This window comes from Caretta caretta, chromosome 1, assembly GCF_965140235.1.
Source record: "Caretta caretta isolate rCarCar2 chromosome 1, rCarCar1.hap1, whole genome shotgun sequence".
In the NCBI taxonomy this organism is placed as follows: Eukaryota; Metazoa; Chordata; order Testudines; family Cheloniidae; genus Caretta; species Caretta caretta.
This window is the reverse complement of record NC_134206.1, coordinates 137,945,471-137,966,618: the sequence shown is the minus strand read 5'-3', so window position 1 is coordinate 137,966,618 and position 21,148 is coordinate 137,945,471. Positions and strand designations below refer to the sequence as shown.

At 41.8% G+C, this 21,148-nt stretch overlaps 1 protein-coding gene across 2 annotated transcripts in view; it reads left to right on the top strand.

Moving 5' to 3' along the window:
• Positions 1–20,610, top strand: part of CLTRN (collectrin, amino acid transport regulator) — a 41,393-nt gene extending 20,783 nt beyond the window's left edge. For both annotated transcript variants that reach the window (XM_048861618.2, XM_048861611.2), the window contains exons 3-6: positions 1,459–1,544; positions 7,049–7,165; positions 8,922–9,116; positions 12,291–20,610. In XM_048861618.2, the coding sequence (XP_048717575.1) occupies positions 1,459–1,544; positions 7,049–7,165; positions 8,922–9,116; positions 12,291–12,447 (555 nt within the window). In that variant the 3' untranslated portion in view covers positions 12,448–20,610. The remainder of the gene's footprint in view (positions 1–1,458; positions 1,545–7,048; positions 7,166–8,921; positions 9,117–12,290) is intronic.
• Positions 20,611–21,148: the final 538 nt, after the last annotated feature.

Below are 21,148 nucleotides of genomic sequence, written 5' to 3'. Positions count from 1 at the left end.
TCAGCCAATACACCCATGGAAGGGTTAGCTGAATTCTTTTCTGTTTGGCACACAATCAATAATTAATAAAGACGGCTCAGATTCACAGCTGGTGTAAGTTGGGCATAGCTCCAGGGAAGTCAGTGGAGGTATGCCGCTTTACACAAGCTGAGAATCTGGCCCTATATTCCAGTTGCAGAATCTTTATAACCAATGTTGATAATTTGTGAACAAAAATAACACAGCTTGACTTTCAGATCTTAGAATAGGTACGCAGAAGTGGGCAGTTAGAGGAAAAAATCATTGTACTAGCAAACTGAACAAATACAATATGAAGTTATTTAGGAATAATAAACATGGACCCACACAATTTTTTTTTTTACAAAGTCATTTTGCGAAGTTTAACTGCACTTTAAGCCTCTTTGTTCTATAGTTTCAATGAACGTTGTTACAATTATTGCTTAATATGGACTCAGAGATAGGAATGTTTTTAGAAGCTTTCAGTTTTTAGCTCTTAGAACATTAATTATGTTAAGTGCAGTTTTCTGTCAGGTGTCAAGACAATGTGTTAAACTCAGCCCTTACATAAGCAAGTGCAACTCCATTCAACTTAATTTAGAATTATACCTACCTGTGCCAAAGATTAATTTGGTAGAATATAACTGGTATATATAACTTATGTAAGGGCTGAGCTTATGTAAGGGCTGAGTTTTTATATATATATATATATATATATATATATATATATATATATATATATATATACACACACACACTTATATTTGGGAAACTGTATATACAGATAGTAATGTATTCATTGTAAAAGAGGTATAGACAATGGTCCTTCGTTTCTATGTCACTATCTAGCCTTGTTCTGTTTTCTCTGAAAGTTGCTACTGTCTGATTACTGTTCACTTGCCTGCATGAATTGAGTTCTTTTCATGATGTACAGATGTCCATATCTTAGAAACCAGCATCACAACTAGCACGTCTTCCCCAAACTTAATGAAGGTGCCTGTGCCCTGTACTGTTCAGACTACCTCTATGAATGACGGTGAAGACTACTCTCTCTGCCTGTTCAGGCCAAGGACTGAATGGGCATGGCGTGTAGACTTCACTTTTGTTCATAGAGGTGATCTGACCAGGATAGGGCCCAGGCACCTTGGTGGAGCTTGGGGAAGCTTCTGTTTGTATTCCTAGTCTTTGATGAAGAGTAAAATTAGATCTCTAGTGCTCTCAGTCTGGCAACTTTCATAAGCATTCAGTCCATTCAGATTTTTGAAAAGTTATAACTTTCTGACAAGCCATTTAAAAATCTTTTGTGCACAACAAACAATATTCAAGAAGTTATTTTCATAGCATTATCAGGGAGGTTTATTTCTTTTTGAATGATGGACTATTTCAGGGTTAGTGCTCCTTATAACCCCCTCCCTGCCAGTACTGGTGCTAGAACTGTTAATTTTCTGTCTTTCTTTACAGTATGCCTGGGATGCAAGTGAAGAATACCTGTTCAAGGCAATGGTGGCTTTTGCAATGCGAAGATATTCCGACAAAGAAACAACTCAGTAAGTGCACACTCAGTCCTCCAATATACCTGTTTACAATATTGCTTATGATGGAACCTATTTTGATATAGAGAAGTTATAAAAATAAACACTGTGTAGAACCAGCATACTGCAATGCTGTTATTTTTTTTTTGCCATCCTGATATGGGCTAGGCGGCTTATAATCTCTTCCCTAAGCAGTGTACAATCTATGGGCCAAATTCTCTGTTGCCGTAAATTAGTTAGTCGGCTTCAGGGGACCTGCACCTATTTAAACTAGCAGAGAATTTGGCTTTAAATGTAATATATGACACCATAAGTGAAGGTTCTGAACAGCCAAGAGTTGAAGGAAGGGGAAAGAAAGGACAAGGGTGGCAGTAATGAGAAATGCAGTGTTATTTCTCAGGTAGGCATGATGATAGAGGCTCGGTTCCCTTTTTTGTCATTGGTTAACTGTGCTCCACTCTGCATCTCATAGACAAGATGGCAGAAGGGCCAGCATGCAAGAAGACAAGAGTGATCTACAATGGCACACTTATCAGAATTTGGAGGGTTATCTGTCGCTAAGAGTACAACTGCCTAATTACCTTACACTCAATCAGGAAAATGCTTCAGATTTCACACTTCAGGGCATAAACTGATTACCAGCTAAAGTCAGGAGAAAATCTCCCCCATGTTATTGAGTATTATAACTTCCTCTCAAATTTCTGGTATTGGCTACTGTCATAAGACAGGCTACTAGACTAGATAGGTCTTTGGTCAGTGTCAGTGTGGCAGTTCCTATGTCTTTAATATGCTCACCTCCTCCTTAGAGATGAAAACAATATAAAGATATTTTGGTATCCTGTATTGTTTTGTTTATGAATTTAAATAGAAATGTCTGCAGGTCTATTACTTTACTGAGACCAGGCTTTAGATTTACTTTTAAGCAAAACTGGCCCTGGCTGGCACTGAGTCTGATGAAGCATTTTCCATATTTGCAAAGAGATTAACTAATCTGAGTCATATGATATTTGATTGCAGCTACAGTACTGAGTTTTAAATAGAACAACCCCATCCATAACTGAGATGTTGGTTCATTACCATTTCATTCTGATTTGTAAGAAGCTGTCCTTTAAGCTAGAGAGCCATATCTGGTATGTACCACCATTGCTTTCCTCAGGTTCCACAGGAAAAAGTCAGGTGACAGCATGCTTCTATTATTTTACGTCATTGCAAACAACATGAGTGCTTCTCAGAGAAAATGAGTTGAAGTAAACAAATCATTAAAGGTGACCTGTAAAGCTTTTTCAAGATTGTTCACTTTTTCAGCTTATGATCCATGAAGATTCACTTCTTACTTACTTTAGATAGAAACCCTGTTTTCATAATTTTTTTCTTCAAATTTGTGGCAATTTCACCCACCTGGGGAAAAAACAGGGGAGTTGCTCCATCCCCTGCTGACATCAATGCTACTTGCATGCTAATAGCAATAGAAATAATAGTAAGTTGACTTGGAAGCAGAAAAATTATTATGCTGATATCAAATGGGCTTAAGTTTTAATATTAACCCAGTTATCTGCCTTGGGAATTTACAAATCCTACTGCTCAAATAGAATCATAGAAATGTAGCACTGGAAGGGACCTTGAGACGTCTTCTAGAAGCGGCGCTGGCCAAGGGACGTGCTGGCCACCCTTCCCGCAGCCCTCATTGGCCTGGAGCGGCGAACCGCGGTCAGTGGGAGCCACGATCGACCGAACCTGCGGATGCGGCAGGTAAACAAACCAGTCCGGCCCGCCAGGGGCTTTCCCTGAACAAGCGGCGGACTGGCTTGGAGAACCACTGATCTAGATCATCCCTGACAGGTGTTTGTTTAACCTGCTCTTAAAAATCTTCAATGACGGAGATTCCACAACCTCCCTGTGCAATTTATTCCAGCGCTTAACCACCCTGACAGTTAGGAAGTTTTTCCTGATGTCCAGCCTAAACTGCCCTTGCTTCAATTTAAGCCCATTGCTTCTTCTCCTATCCTCAGAGGTTAAAGAGAACTAAACTGTTATCATGTCTCCCCTCAGTCTTCTTCCACACTAAACAAACCAAATTTTTTCAATCTTCCCTCATAGGTCACGTTTTCTAGACTTTTAATAATTTTTGTTGCTCTTCTCTGAACTTTCTCCAATTTGTCCACATCTTTCCTGAAATGTGGCACCCAGAACTGGGCACAATACTCCAGCTGAGGCCTAATCAGTGCGTAGCAGAGTGGAAGAATTACTTCTCATGTCTTGCATACAACGTTCCTGCTAATACATCTCAGAATGATGTTTGCTTTTTTCGCAACAGTGTTACACTGTAGACTCATATTTAGCTTGTGATCCACTATGACCTCCAGATCCCTTTCCACAGTACTCCTTCCTCGGCAGTTATTTCCCATTTTTTATGTGTACAGCTCAGTGCTCCTTCTTTAGTGGAGTACTTTGCATTTGTCCTTATTGGATTTCGTCCTTTTTACTTCAGACCATTTCTCCAGTTTGTCCAGATCATTTTGAATTTTAATCCTATTCTCCAAAGCACTTACAACCCTTCCCAGAATGGTATCATCTGCAAACTTTATAAGTGTACTCTCTATGCCATTATCTAAATCATTGATGAAGATATTGAACAGAACTGGACCCTGGACTGATCCCTGCGGGACCCCACTCAGTATGCCCTTCTAGCTTGTCTGTAGGAAAATACTGTGACAGTTTCTCCTGTCACTTAGGCCAGTTTGACACCAACATAATTCCCCTTGTGGAAAAAAATCTTTTCCATAGACATTTTTAAACCTGCCTATCAGTTTTAATACAGAATTGAATTTCTGCTATGGAGTCCTGTGGATTAATTTATATACTTGGTAGAACAGTTGTCATTCTCTATTAAATTCCATATTCACTTCAGTTGAATTATTGCTCATTTATACCAGTGTAGGTGAAAAAAAGAATCAAGGCCTACAGAAACTATTATAATCTATATTTGCTTGTCAGGACCTACCTGGCTCCAGGTGTGGCCTCCTAGGAATCCAGCGAGCTTGGCTGAGCCCAATAAAACCCTTACTAAGTAACTGTGCTCCCTTATTGGACAGAAGGGCCAACAGACCACCATTTAAGCCTTGTAGCAACAACAGCACAGTGGCTGCACAATGTGTTCAATGCCCACAGCTGTGCCACACCTGCTTCCTGCACCAGCCCTTGCTCCAAACCTTGCCTGCCCTGCTCCAGCCCTGGTCCCTCCATTCCTCAGAACTGACCCCAACCACTGTCTTGTCTCCTGACCACCTTTTGCTTCTACTCTGGCTCTGGCCAGTGGCCTGTCTCCTGACCATGCCTCCAACTCTATCCTTTGGTTCTGCTCCAACCACTAGGCCGGGCTCTTGTTCTGATCACGAGGTCGTACTGCCGACACCCCGGTGTGTGACATTTTGTGCCAGTGTTATTGCTTGCTTGGAGGTGAGGTTTTGTGTATCATTGGAAAAGGAATAATTCTTTGGTGCTACATTGTCAAAGGAGAATCAGTGTATTGTAATGTGTCATATTAGACCAATTAAAATGTTGTGAGTTGAAGTCACAGAAACATTCCCCTCTCCACTTTCTTTATTGGGTAGGGTTGTTTTAATCTAGCAATGTAACTTTTGTGCCAGTTAATTTTTTGATTAGGTAACCTGTTTACATTCCCTTTTTACAGTATCAGTGATTTTACTGGCAAAATGTCAATGAATTTTCATTAGGGGTTGTAGAAGATTCACCATGAGTTACTCAGTATCATAAAAGAAAAACTAGCTGATTACCACTGAGGCATGTTATGGTCTAGATTTAAACAATATGAGACATACACAATTGATCAAAGATTTATGAAATCACAGGAACCAGAGAATGCTTGAAGGATTACATTTTTGCATAAAGGTCCAAATCCTTGTTCCCCTTGCAAGTATAGGTCCAAATTCTTGCTGTGCACAGAGGGGGATGATCTGGGAGTGGAAAGAGTCATTGCCACAAAGTCACTGATCAGCACGAGAGATGCTCCATAGCTCCTACAGCAGTTTCAGGGCTTCATTAACCCTCACACCTGATTTGTACTCTTCAAGAACATGAGAGATGAATAGTGGATGGATCAGCATAGACAGAACCCCCTACCTGCTAGGATTCAAAGTGACCCCTTGCTAGACTCTTGGAGGAGGGATAATAGAGGATTTTCTTCACTACAGTGACCAGCTTTTGGTGTAGGAGATGGCAATAGGCCAGCAGTAGGTGCCCATTACTGTCCCTCTGTTACTACTAAGCCCTGTTTAGACCTTACTTTATGTCAGGATGTCAGAATAGGTTCCCATTAAATTCAAATTTCAATCTAAAATGTATCAAACTAGAATTTTAAAAATAAACCACTGATTTGTGCTTAACACTTTAAAGACATTAAATTTACAAAGTTGTGTGAGACAGAAAAATCACGCTACCCATTTGAGTATTCTCTAATAATAGACAGAAAATGAATGTTTATTGAAAAGTTTAACTTTTCCAACAGAGGCACAAATCCTTGATTTCCTGCTTAATAGGGCCTTAATAGGGCACTCTGAAATACAGACATTCATGAACTACATAAACCAACCTTTGATCGTGCAGTCTTAAAAATTGATCCTCTGTAATTTGTGTTGGTAACCCTAGTTTCCCTAATCTGTGACTTGTTTGAAATAATGTGCATCTCTTTTGTGTTGGAGACAAGTTAATCTTTAGCACATAAAGAATGTGAGAACATTTACTTTCAATCAAATAGCAGAATCAGTTGTTGCTGTATCTTTTATCACACCTATATTTAAAAATCTGCAGTATCTTTCATTGACCTGCCACACAGAACCAAACTTTGTTCTGTATCTTCCACACAAGGATCACATCCGTATTTAAAATATTTTGACCATTTAGAAATGGAATGACAAGTGTTCGTGTGTTCTCAGATTTGAACTGATTATGTCAAGATGAGTATTTTAGCCCTGCTGGTTACTCTTCACAGAAAAATCCTCATAGTGTCCAGAAGGTTCTATTGGGAGGAGAAAGGTCTGCTGCCTTGCAAAATGTCAGAGCAAGGGGCTCAGAAGAACCCAAATTCTGTGATTCTCCTATGATCCAGTAGAGCAGTGGTTCTCAAAGCTGGTCCGCCACTTGTTCAGGGAAAGCCCCTGGCGCACCGGACCCGTTTGTTTATCTGTTTGTTTATCTGCCGCATCCTCAGGTTCGGCCGATCGTGCTGGCCGCCCTTCCCACAGCCCCCATTGGCCTGGAGCGGCGACCAGTGTCCAAGTACTTGGAGTACTTGTAGTACAAGTACTCCTTTTCTTTTTGAAAATATGACCAGTATTTCTTTCTCAGTCAGATTAACAGAAGCTAATAATTTCCTTTTCTAAAAGATTTTTCTCCTTAGACTAAAACACTGCAAAATATGGTGACAACATGTACCACTTCAGTATGTACTTCTGTTTTGTACTTATTTTCCAATGACTTCATTTTGTTTTAAATGTTCACAGAATTTCCAATGTGCTGCTTTGCAATATGACAGAGAGGGTGTCATTTTGGTTTGTGGTCACAGACTCTGCCAAAAATGTGACAACTGTTCCTGGAAGTGAAGTAGAGGCAGCCATAAGGTAAAGTAATTGGCCCTCCTTCTGACTCTTCTTCAGTAAACAAAGATGCTTTCTTAATGTGGGCCTGTGTCTCAGGCCGTATGAACTAGCACTCTGTGTCTTTTAATTACATCAATTAGTTTATAGATAAACACAGTGGAGTCCATACTCTTCTTCCTACATGCATGTGAGATTAAAAGGAATTATATGTGGCTGAGGGAGAACAATTTCTTTGAACTCTTGTAACGTGTACGCCTTTGGGAGGTTGACTGCAACTTTGAAAGGTGTCCTTTTTTTAAACGGTGGGTTCTTACAATGTCTAGACATGATGAGTTCTGACTGTAGCCCACTGTTCAGTGTGCATTGCACATGCCCCTCTAATGGCTGATCCACAGAGTCTGCTACAGCTCCCAGACAGGAGATTTAGTACTTTTAATTCAAGGAACAGAGGCTCGTGCTTTTAGTGCTGAATGTTCCAGTTTCATATTGCACTGTCAGACCAAGCAAATAATCTAATGCTCATATTCTTTTTATCTTAGGTCTTTGTAGGAAGCCTTTCACTGTAGTAGATGAGCACCATTTGCACACAATACAGAGTAGCATAAGTTATCCCACTTTTCCATTAAAAATCATGCTCTGAAGTTAGAAAAACAATAATATGGAGCTGCATAGGAAGAGAAGAAAAATAGGTTATCTGACGTCAACAGTTTAGGATGTGTTCACAAGGGCTTTGCAAGGGTAACTCCCATAAATAGAGTTACCCACATATGTTTCCCAAGCATCAAGCGAAAAATAAACCCATTGTTTTTAAATATACTGCACTTTGTCTTTAAAAATCATGTTATCTTTGCAAAGGCATAATACCTAATTCCTGATGAATGAGTATGCGTTCTTTTGGAAAGATTAACTTTAAGCTTCTGAGCAGATTAAACTATTTCTTACAGAGATACCCAGCAACAACTTCAGTGCATTAGTGGGCGAAGGAGGTTATTTATTCACTGAAACTTGCTAAGAGTGTTGGAATGTACCTTTTAAAAATTCATTTCTGTTGTTCTTTGATACATTCAGTAGCATAAGCTGATTTACAGTAAGTCTTTTATAGGCACTGTTTGCCACAGAAATTGGATGCTGTTATAGCATGTTTGGTTTTTAACCGTTGTCTCTCACCTACTAAAGAAGAGTATACGCTTTTAAAAATGTTTACATTCCTATCAGTAGGTTAGAGACAAGAAACAAAATTCTCTGCAGAATGAGAACTCCTGTGCTCAGTACTCAACTACTTTTGCTGACAGTATTCTGAATCTAAGTTGGACATGACATGCAAAATCTGTTCAGTGTTTATGAATCAAAATCAACATCTCACAAGTGCAAGATTCCTCCTTTAATAATAATTACACTAATAGTTATAATAATAAAATTTGTTTTAGCAACGATTCCATTTGTTTTGTACATATTCCATCTCATGAGAGTCTATGCATGACCCAAAGTAGAAACAATTAATACTATAATAAATACATAAACAGTGATAATATCAATTGTCATCCTTATCCTCTGAGCTTTCAAAAGTTGCATATGGGAGTCTGTGGCTAACACCCTGCACAGGATATATATGGATCAGTGACAGTGGCTATGCAATATATGCAGTCTAAAAACTTCATATTGGGCCACATTCAGCCCTGCCAGAGTTGTACTGCCTATATCAGGGCTATATTTTCCTCATTGTCTTTTCATTTATAAATGTGTTTATCATTGTGTTGTGTTTTGTATTTTTTTAAAGGATGAACAGAAACAGAATCAACAGTGCCTTCCTACTGACAGACAACACGCTGCAGTTCTTGAAAATTTCCTCCACTTTATCACCACCCATTGAACCCACTGTGCCTGTCTGGCTTATCGTGTTCAGTGTTGTTCTTTGCCTCGTTGTGGCTGGAATTCTTTTTCTTGTTGTGTCAGGAATCCGACAACGCAAAAAGTAAGCTGTGCTTTTGTTTTAACCAACTGTTAGTGAATTAAGTGAACTAGAATTGTTAGAGTTGGGTCACTCTGCAGTTCACATTGGTTTCAAAGAAACAATAACAGGTTTCAGAGTAACAGCCGTGTTAGTCTGTATTCGCAAAAAGAAAAGGAGTACTTGTGGCACCTTAGAGACTAACCAATTTATTTGAGCATGAGCTTTCGTGAGCTACAGCTCACTTCATCGGATGCATACTGTGGAAAGTGTGGAAGATCTTATTATATACACACAAAGCATGAAAAAATACCTCCTCCCACCCCACTTTCCTGCTGTAATAGCTTATCTAAAGTGATCACTCTCCTTACAATGTGTATGATAATCAAGTTGGGCCATTTCCAGCACAAATCCAGTTTTTCTCACCCCCCCCCCCACACACACACACAAACTCACTCTCCTGCTGGTAATAGCTTATCTAAAGTGACCACTCTCCTTACAATGTGTATGATAATCAAGCTCACGAAAGCTTATGCTCAAATAAATTGGTTAGTCTCTAAGGTGCCACAAGTACTCCTTTTCTTTTTTAAAGAAACAATAGCAGCCTTTTCTCCCCAGCTGAGGATATCTGTCCTTTCAAAGGGCAGGTGTTGTTCTTTTGGACTGTGGAGTTATTAACTAAAGGTAGGAATGTGATCTTGGAGGCCTTGTTAATAAAGATGATTGCTTTACAAGGAGTTTATTTGCCACTAGCCCCGCACTGCAGGTAGGTCTCCTGTCAGAGATAAGGCATGCGAGAGGGGAAAAGGCTGGCAATGATTGAGGCTACTGATTTTTAAGACTGGCAGATATAAAACACTGCTCCTGATTTGTGCAGATTCAGGAGCCACACGCAAGCCAGACCAATGACCAAAGGGCTATTTGACTGAAATTTTAAAGGGGCCTGATCCTGTAAGTCAGTGTATGGCCTCAGCTCCCATTCACTTCATGAGGAGTTCTAGGAGCTCAGCATCTCACATGGTCAATTCCAGATTGGACTCGCCCTGAGACTAAATTATCACAGCTATGCTGTAGAGTAAGGAGTACTTGTCTCCCCTCTCGTTACTACCCTGCTCATATTGCAGCACCAGTCATAGTGTTGAGTGCATGGTAGTCATAGCAGTCATAGTAAGGGTTACTTACTTGATACTTACTGCTGTGAGCCCATGAGTTCGTGGGGATGGAGAGGGGAAGGGAGTGGATGGAGCCTTCGTTTTGACTCCCGGCTCCCATTATGTTCCTACTTGCTGTGATTTCAGATAGTTGTACTTAGATAAGGACATCTGTAAGCTCATCTGAGACTCTCCTGCTTGACCATACAGTGAAGAGAGCATCCTTTATTTGACTTGGATCATCATGGACATTGATATGTTGTCACAAGCATTATGATTTCATTACAGGCTCAAACAGGAATCGGAGATACATTGGGAAAGTACAAACTCTTATGGACAGCTGGATAGCTTAAAAATTAGCAAATGTCCAGTGGCAAAAAAAATACTGATGAATAATCCAATGTAAATGGATTTATGTGTGAAGACTGAGATGTTGCAGAGATTGCCCCAGTATAAAAGTGCCTCATTTTAGGCAAAGAGGTTGAAACAACTGGGTAAAAATAACATTTACTGCTAGTGTTGAGTGAACCCCATGGAGTTGGAGGTTTGGTGAGGCTTTCAAATTATTTTTTTGTATTCAGAAGACTAGTATGAATTTGCGAAACTCTTCCCTATCTAATCCCATCCCAGGTTTTAAACAACAAGAACAAAACCCAACAAGTGAATGAATGCTTGTTCTTGTGGTTAAGGCACTGACCTGAGATTCAGAAGATCTGGGTCCAGTTCTTAGCTCTGCCACAAACTTCCTGTGTGATCTTGGGCATCAATCAACTCCCCTGAAATCAATGGGAGTTAGACACCTAAATCCTTTTGAGGATCTGAGCCTTAATCTCTCTGTTACTCTTACAGAAATTACCCCTTCTGTACATCTAGGATAATAATACTTCCTGTATCTCAGCCTCTGACTGTCTTGTCTACTTAGACTGTAAGTTCTTCAAGGCAGGGACTGTCTCATACTGCGCATGTGACTGTGCACCCTCTCCCTTTAAAAGCATGTCACAAGCAGGAGGAGAGGAGTTGATTAGTCACTCTCATTTATTTTAAGCAGGTCTCTAAAGTCCAGGTATCTCTCGCAGGTCAATAAAGTTTTATTATTGTTAATATTACTGGTGTATAAGTCTGAGTCAGGTTGTCACAATGTGTTATGGGATTGGAAGAAATACTGTAGCTAACCTGTAAGTTTCTTATCATTCTAAGTTGCTGATGCTACAGTCTGTAAAGTACAGCAGGTTCTTCAGCTATGAATCAGCAGATATCAAGGTCAAAATAAATCTGGAAATTAAAGGTACTATATAGACATTGTTGACTAAATTTGCTTACAGTTTGTCAGTTTAGATCATTTCTTCAGCAGCTATTTTAGTATGGTTGGTATCAGAGTTTGAGTCTGGAAAAGTGAAAGTATGCAAGACATATTGCTGTTTAATCTAGCAGGCAAAGATCTATTGGCTGGAAGTTAAAGCTAGTGAAGTTTGAACTGGACATAAGATACAAATTTAGAACAGTGAGAGAAACTTACCATTGAAATAGATTACCAAGAAATGTGGTGCGTATATTCTGTAACATCTAACATGTGTCTTTAAGTCACAGCTGGATGCCAAGATCTGTTCTAGTTCAACCACAAGTTGTTGGGATAGATGCAGGAATCATTGAGTGAAATCTATGGCCTGTATTATGCAGTAGGTCAGACTAAATGATCATGGTGGCTCCTTATAGCCTTGAAATCTATTAAGTATATGAATGTGTATTTTATTCTTTATTTTCCTTTTCTATTTTGCACCCTCCTCCAAGCCATTTTACAGAAGGGGAAACTGAGGTATAGAAGTTAAGTTAGGCAACAGAAGGGTGCCAGTGTGAAAGTGATATTAGAAATAACTTAGGAATTTCTGTCTCCCATTCCTATCCTCAGATGACTAGACTATGCCTCTTTGTATATAGTGTGTTGTAAACTTCTTAATAAAAGTGCATGCTAAACTATTTTTCTTATGTCCAGGCTTTGTTGAATGGTACACTTTGATTGCAGTAATGTAATTTTGTTATTCCTTTTTAGAAATAACAATGAGTCTGTAGAGATAGGCGATTTAGAAGACAAATGTGACACACCAGTGACAACAGAAAATGGGATTCCTTGCGATATACTGGATTTAAAAGCAGGCCAGATTAATGGAGTCTACGCAGCAGATGATGAACAGTTCACACCACTATGAAATGTCACAGTTTCTTTTTGGCTTCTTTGAGAGAGACTGTGCTAACTTTATCTAGTCATGACTGATGAATTTCAAACATCAAGGCAAGAAAAATATGACTTGTCAATTATTTTCCCTTGAGAGAAACTTTCCTTGATAAAATACAAACACACAAATCTGTATTACAAAGCTAAAGCAAATGTGAGGACATCCACTCAATTGTTCATTAAACATTTTCAAGAAGTGTGTGGTGGAATGAGGTTGAAGGCTGTCTTACATCAGATGCTTAGTTATTAACGATTATTTAAAGACATCATTATGACTCGTTCATTGTTCTTCTTCAAGTGATGTCCCTGTTGGTGCTCAGTTGTAGGTGCGGCAGGGCCTCCTGCACCTGGGATCGGAGATCTTCACCAGAAGTGCCTGTAGGACTGCACATGCGCATCTTGTCTCTCTCACACTGTACACAGGACATATACATATATATATATATATAGAGAGAGAGAGAGAGAGCGCTGTTTGGTCAGACAGACAGCCCCAGTTCCTTTTCTACTACCTTTGGTCTGGGACGGAAGCCGCTAGCAGAGCCTGCTGCTCCTCATAGATAGTTCCTTACCTGATAGAGTAGTTAGTATTTTCCTCTTCTTCTTTCAACTTCTATCTGTAAAAAAATTTTTTTCTTTTGTTTTAACTTTATCTTTACAATTATTCTCATAGCTTAGGTTTCCGTATTGCCCACTTCCTGCCTTCCAGACTGGGAAGCCCTTTTCCCTTATGCCCGGCTCTCCCAGGTATAAGAGCATTCTTGTTGGGCCACCTTCTCGATAATGGACATCCACCCACAGTGTATCCACTGTCTGGGAGAGGGACACGTCCCTCAAGTTCTCACTGCCTCAGCCTGAAACCAGAGCTAGAAAGAATTGGGATATTAGATTGAAACTTCTCCTCATGGAGAAATCGCTACATCCAGGATTGGACCTGGGCCCGGATTCTTCCCCAGAGAGGCCTTAATGCTCTGCCAGATTGTCTGCCGACCCCCACTCTCCATGCCCTCTGAAGAGAAAGTCATCCGTGATCATGCAGATGACAAGAGACAGGCTTCCTTCTCCTCACACTCTCAACCCTCCAGAACACCATTCCTGGCTATATCGGTGGCTTCAACCTCATCCAACAAAAGACATAGCTCCAGGGCACATCCAGGTAGCTCTGGTACTGGCTTAAAGAAATGGTCTAAAGACATTGTCTGGGCACCTTCAGCCCTCGACGCCGTTTCCCAGCTCTGGGGAGCGAAGCAGCCCGCTTGCAGGAGCTATGGCACCAACACTGTTTCTGGCACCGACAAAGCTGTTGGCACCGAGTAAGTCCTCAGCACCATCAAAATAGTTGGCACTGGCCAAGTCACCAGCACCGACCGAATCATCAATACCAAAATCGTCAGCATCAGGCAAGTCATCGGTACCGGCCAAGTCACTGGCACCAGCCAAATCTCTGGTGCCATCTTCTGAAACTTCAGGGACATACACTCTCTCTCCATCACTGTGTGTTACAACGGCTCTGATAATGCTCCTTCCCCTTCCACAAGACTTCAGATACCCTAAAGACCTCTGGTATCTGACACTCCCGAGTCTCGGCTTCTTCCCCCCATTTCTACCCTCCTCTCTGGACTTACGACATTCCTCCCTCTCTCTGTCAAGGACAACACCTTCCTTCCCCAGTGAGGAGGAGGAAGAGGAGAAGGAGGACTCCATTGTTCCCTTGACTACTGGACAAATTGCACCAGCTTATCCTCACTATATGCAGACTACCTCTGGCCCCCGTCCTGGCAGGGTCACTGTGGATGCAACCACATGTGCCATTCCCACCAAACTGACCATATTGGGACCCTTCGGCCAGGTACAGGGCACAATTTGGGAACCGTCCCAGAAAGCAAAGCCAGAGACCTACACTTCTCCTTCTCCATCAATCTCTCATCCTTAGGAAGTGAAACCACGACTGATACCAACTCAGGAGGAAGAGTAGGAAAAGGAGGTTCCCCCAACTTTACATTTTTCCTCCTCCTCACCTGATGAGGCAATTATGTTCCATCCCCTACATCTGCCAATGACTTCAGGCACTTTCAAGATCTATTCCATAGGATTGCAAACTCCCTACAGATCCCTTTGGAGGAAGTCAAAGACCAACAGCATAAACTGTTGATATCCTCCACGCATCCTCTTTCTCAAAGATCACACTACCAATCAATGAGGCTTGTCTCGAATCTGCAAAAGTTCTGTGGCAGACCCTGGCTTCCATCCTTCCAACCTGCAAACACACCGACAGAAAATATGTTCCGGCAAAGAATGCTGAATTTTTATTTTCACACCCCACCCCAAATTTGTTGATGGTCAATGCGGTGTAGGAAAGGAGCCGTCGGTACCAATCTTGATCTAGCCAGCCAGCCAGAGATTGGAAATGTCTGGACCTATTTGGATGCAAGACATACTCTTCAGCCACAGTCCAGTTTAGGATTTCAAATTATGAAGTTCTCATGGCCAAGTATAATTATCTGAACTACTCCAAATTGGAGGAACTTTGCTATGATCTACCAAAGACCAAAAAGGAGCTATTCCAGTCCTTGATATTGGAGGGATACCTCCTAGCCTGTACAGCCTATAAGCCTCATTAAGACTCTGCAGACACAGCTGCTCGATCCATCGCAACTGCTATGGTCATGAGGCATGCATCATGGCTCCACCTCTTGGGCTTTCCTAAGGAGGTACAAACCACAATAGAGGACTTACAATTAAAAGGCTAGAACTATTCTCTGAGTGTACAGATGACTCTTTGCACTCCCCTAAAGACACCCGAGCTACATTTCATTCTCTCAGGATATGCACACCAGCACCAAAGAGACGCTCGGGGAAGTACCAACTCCCACCGCAATCCCAAACTCAACAATATATCTCTCAATGCCACTACAACACCCAACGCCACTGACAAAGGCCTCCGTCTAAATGTAAACGGCCCACTTCTCAAGGGGCTCTCTCTCATGTACTGGCACCAAAGCAACAATTTTGAAGGTGTGGTCAAGGCCCCAAGAAGCCTTCCCTTGTTCCAGTCATCCCCACCATCTCTGATGTTCCAATAGTTTGGTGACCAACTAGCTCAATTTTTCCCATCTTGGAGTCTCAGCACCTCAGATAAATGGATTCTAGAGATAGTCAAGGAAGGATACTCCTTCCCCTTCCAATTCCCCCCTCCCCCCCCCCCGCTTTCCCTCTTCAGGGACCCCTCTCATAAGTCCTTTCTACGGGAAGAAATAAATCACCTTCTGCAACTGGGAGCCATAGAACAGGTCCCTCCCCAACACATGAGAAAGGATTTCTACTCCCACTCTTTTCTGATTTAGAAGAAGCCTGGTGGCTGGCATCATATCCTAGACCATCACAATCTAAACAGATTCATCAAGCTGCAATGTTTCAAGATGGTTACCCTCTCTACTATTATCCCAGCATGGAACAATGGGGCTGGTTCTCTGCCCTCAACCTCCAAGATGCATCCTTTCATATTTCTATACATCCTGCCCATAGACGATTCCTCTGGTTTGTCGTGAGCACTGACCACTGTGAGTACAAAGTACTGCCCTTCAGACTATCCACAGCACCTCGGGTGTTCTCCAAGGTCCTCGTGGTAGTTTCAACCTACTAAGGAAAAAAGGAATTATCATTTTTCCATACTTTGATGACTGTCTCCTGGAGACCCCATCTGAAATCTATGCTCTACAAGCCACCCACTTAAAAACAGATCTGTTCATGAAGCTAGGTCTCCTCGTAAACCTAGAAAAGTCCACCCTAACACCAGTACAACAGCTGGAATTAATTGATGTGCAGTTATATGTCATATAATCAGAGCCTTCCTACCATCTCTCAGATTCTCAGCGATAACAGATCTAGTATCTGCTGCCTGGATCTGCCCCCAGATCTCTGCACGAATGTGCTTCCGGCTTCTAGGTCACATGGCAGCAGCTACGTTTGAGGTCAGGCATGCAAGACTGCACATGCTGTGTCTTCAAGCATGCCTCCGTACTGTATACTTCCCCCACAAGCACAGCATTCACAAACTTTTATCTGTGCTGAGGCGAGTCAAAGATTAACTGCTGTGGTGGACACAGCCCAGCAACATCTGTGTTGGAGTTCCTTTCGTACAACCATCACCGACTATGATCCTAGTCACCAATGCCTCCCTAATCAATTAGGGGGTGCATCTACACAAACGCTCAGTGCAGGGTAGATGGTTGTCCACTGAAGTCATCTTACACATCAATGTCCTAGAGCTACGAGTGGTCTGCAGTGCCTGCCGATATTTCCTACCTCTTCTCAAACATCATAACATAAAGAATGATGATGGACAATCTCACCTGCATGTATTACATCAACAGGCAGGGTAGAGTGAGGTCCCACTCTTTATGCTCAGAGGCGATCAAACTGTGGAACTGGTATATCCACAAGAACATCTCCATTTCAGTCATGTACCTCCTGGGACACCAGACCACCACCAAGGACACACTGAGCAGGACATTCTCACACGATCACGAGTGGGAGCTGGATATGTGAGCACTTGAACCCATATTCAGCTGATCGGGCCTTCCCACCATAGATCCCTTTGCCACTCAACACAACACCCACTTCCCTTAATTCTGATCCAGAATGGGACTGGGGCATGGATTGCTGGGAGATGTATTCCTCATAACCTGGGACGCACCACTCCTTAATGCCTTCCCTCCTTTTTCCTTCCTATTCTGAGTACTTTGCAAAATAGAGAGGACCGAACTCATGTCTTACTAATAGCTCCAACATGGCCACTACAGGTCTGGTATACTTACCTTCTATGCATGATGGTATGCCGACGAATCTCTCTCCACCTAACACCATGGCTCCTCTCACAGGACACATTTTCCATCCCAATCCACAGATGCTCTACTCAGAGCCTGGCTCCTCTGTGGTTCCAGGGTCCAGAAATAATCTGCTCAGATACTGTCAAACAGATACAATTGATTAGTAGGCGTGACACAATCAGATACACTTACATTCACAAAAGGACTAGATTTCACTGCTGGTGTGCCTCACATTAGGTAGATGCAGCACACGCTCCGTTGCCATTTATTCTTGACTACGTTCTACACCTTAAACAGTCAGCATTGGCCAATAGTTCTGTTAGGGTACAACTGGCAGCAATCACTACCTTTCACGCCCCCTTTGACAGCCACTCCTTCGCACATCTGCTCACAAAGTGCTTCTTGAGGGGTATTCAATATCTCTATCCCCATATATGATAGCAGACCCCGGCCTGGGACCCCAGGCCAGTCCTACATTCTCTGACTAAGCCCCCATTTGAACCAGTGGCAACCTGTTCTTACATACACCTATAAATGAAAATGGCCTTTTTTGTCTCCATCACCTCTGCTAGACAGGTAGACGAAATCATGGCCCTCATGGCATATCCACCATACACAGTGTTTTATAAAGATAAAGTTACACTGTGCCCACACCCAAGATGCTTACCTGAGGTCCCAACATCTTTTTATCGCAATCAACCGAACTTCCCGAAGCCTCAGAGTAATAAAAAGGAGGCAACTTTTCACACCCTAGACATAAGGTGCGCATTAGCCTCTACTTGGACAGGACTAAACCCTTCCAGAAATCTCCACAATTATTCTCCTTTACCACCAAAAGTTCCAGAGGCACTGCCATATCTAAACAACGCCTCTCTAAGTGGATCTCACAGTGTATGGGTTTATCTTATGATGTTGACGATAGACAACCTCCTATCTCAGTCAGTACACATTCCACATATTCGTTATCTATCTCGATTGTCTTTCTTAATAATGTCCCCATTGATGACATTGATAAGGCTGTTACATGGGCTCCGACAGACACTTTCATCCAGCGCTATGCTATTACGCAGGACATCTCAACAGACACTCTCCTAGGGCAGGCTGTCCTCTCCTTGGCAATACGTGTCGCTCTGAAGCCCCAGCCTTCCAACTAGGGACACTGCTTTATAGTCACCTGCAGTGGAGCACCCACAGGGACATCACTCGAAGAAGAAGAGGGTGACTCATCTTGTGCAGTAACTGAGGTTCTTCAAGATGTGTCCCCCCATGGGTGCAAATTAATTCCAATTCTCCAACGAGAGACTGCTGAATTGGAATTAATTTGCAAACTGGATACAATTAACTTAGGCTTGAATAGAGACTGGGAGTGGATGGGTCATTACACAAAGTAAAACTATTTCCCCATGTTTATTCCCCCCCCCCACTGTTCCTCAGACGTTCTTGTCAATTGCTTGAAATGGCCCACCTTGATTATCACTACAAAAGGTTTTTTCCCGCCCCCCCGCTCTCCTGCTGGTAATAGTTCACCTTAAGTGATCACTCTGGTTATAGTGTGTATGGTAACACCCATTGTCTCATGTTCTCTATGTATATAAATCTTCCCATTGTATTTTCCACTGAATGCATCCGATGAAGTGAGCTGTAGCTCACGAAAGCTTGTGCTCAAATAAATTTGTTAGTCTCTAAGGTGCCACAAGTACTCCTTTTCTTTTTGTCACTTTTCACTGGCACTAGTCTTGAGTTGGATATGAATATGTCTTTGCAAATACATGCAGAAATGCAGTGTGTTTTTGGTTTGAACAGGAATTCATATGTGGTGTTTTTATTTACTGTGAAAAAGCGAAAGGCCAAGGGTCTGATCCTGCAAGGTGCTGGCAGCCTTTGTAGCTTATGGAAGAGAAGGTTCAAAGGTGACTTAATTACAGCTTGTAAGTATTAAACAGGGAGACAAGATCTAGTGCTAGAAGCCCTTTTAATCTAGCAATCAAGGGCATGGGATCCAAAGTCTGGAAATGAAAGTCAGAAAATATCCCCAAGGCATCTCATTTTCCAGCTCAAACTTTGCTAAGGCACAAAAGACAATTAAATGCCCAACTGTCATTGAAAATCCATGGGAACTAGGCACTTAACTGCTCTTTGAGCCTTTGGAAATCTTCCCCCCAAATTTTTAACAGTGAAAATAGAACAATTTCCAAGGGATGTGGTAAATTCTGCTTCACTTGGACTCTTTAAATCATGACTGGATTTCTGTCTAAAAGATATGCTCTACTTTGACCACCAGTTATTGGGCTTGATACAGGCATCACTGTGAAATTCCATAGCCTGTGTTATGCAGGAGATCTGACTGGATGGTCATAATGGTCCATGCTGTTGGCCTGTTCATATCTGTGAATCTCCCATTGACATGAATGGAAGCTGAGGGCACCTAAAGGTTCAAGCCCTGAATTCTGCCCTTGGACAGTTTTAATGGGAGCCATTCACACATAATCCATGGTAGAAATTAATATTAAGGACACTATCCTGCTCCCATTGAAATCCATAGTAAAAGTCCAATTGACTTCAATGGAATAGAATTGGGCCCTAAGCAGAGAAGAATTATATATATTGTAAAAAGAGGATATGAGTATGCTGAGGTGAGGAATTATATCTACATGACTGCATAAACATCTGCTTTCTTACTTCTACGTCCTGTCCTGTCCTCGCAATTCCTTTGAAAAATACAGTAATACACTTGAGGATAGAATTTGGCCAGTGTCACTACATTTATTATTTCTTATTTCAAGAGAACATTTAAACCATTATTTAAGCATTAGTGTTTCACAGCATATTTTCAAACTCTTTACCTACAACAGGAGCAGGTGTAAAGTGAAAAGAGCTGGCAAAAACTCCAAGGTCCGGACTGGCTATGCTGATCCTGGCCCCCAGGAGACCAACCCCACCTTCATTGACTGTGTTTTCCTTTTTGGTTTCTCCCACTCATCCTTGAATCTCAGGTATGGGGTGAGAAGGGACCAGGGTATAGAACAGAGGAAACAACACATGTAACAAGGACAATGGGGGATTGAGAGACATGAGAAGAGGGAAGGGAGGAAGGAGGCAATTAATAAAAATAAAATCATAGAGCTAACAAGACATATGCCTAGGATGCTCTCAGTTTTGCTTGCATCTCTGACCGCTTCCCACATCTGTTGTGTGTCCCATCAATTTAGACTGTAAGCTCTTCAGGGCAGGGATTCTCTATGTGCTGTGAGATTCCTAGCACAAGTTTGGGCAATGGATTAATAAAATAAAAAAATGGAAATGAATAATAATCTCCCTGTGTCTCAGATTTTCCATTTGTAACATGGGGATAATTATACTCCCCTGCGTCACAAGGATATTGCAAGGTTTAGTCCATCAGTGTTAGAACATCACTTTGAGATCTTTGGATAGAAGATGCAGTAGAAGTACAGAATATTATTCATGGCCCCCATCCTGAGGTCCTTAACTCAGGCACTGACTTATTTAAAGAACTCAGGATTAAGCCCAGTATTATTTTGTTACCTATGTAGGTGGCTGGCTACCTTCGTAGGTGCCATACTCTATATTGCTAGGAGTGAACTGCAATGTGATCTGTGCTGAATGGCTGGTACTGTGACATCTCTTCAGAAATTGCGGAAAGATTTCTACAGTGTGGACCTTTGGGGGAATGGCTTAATAGCACAACGGCAAATGGGAAGTGCAGATGAAAAGAGGCAGTTCTACAGTGTGGGTGAAATTCACTTAAAGTGCAAAGAGGCCTTGGCAAGGCTTTCTACACCACACACAACTTTAATGGGGATTTGTCTGAGCCTTCAGCCATGGCCAGCA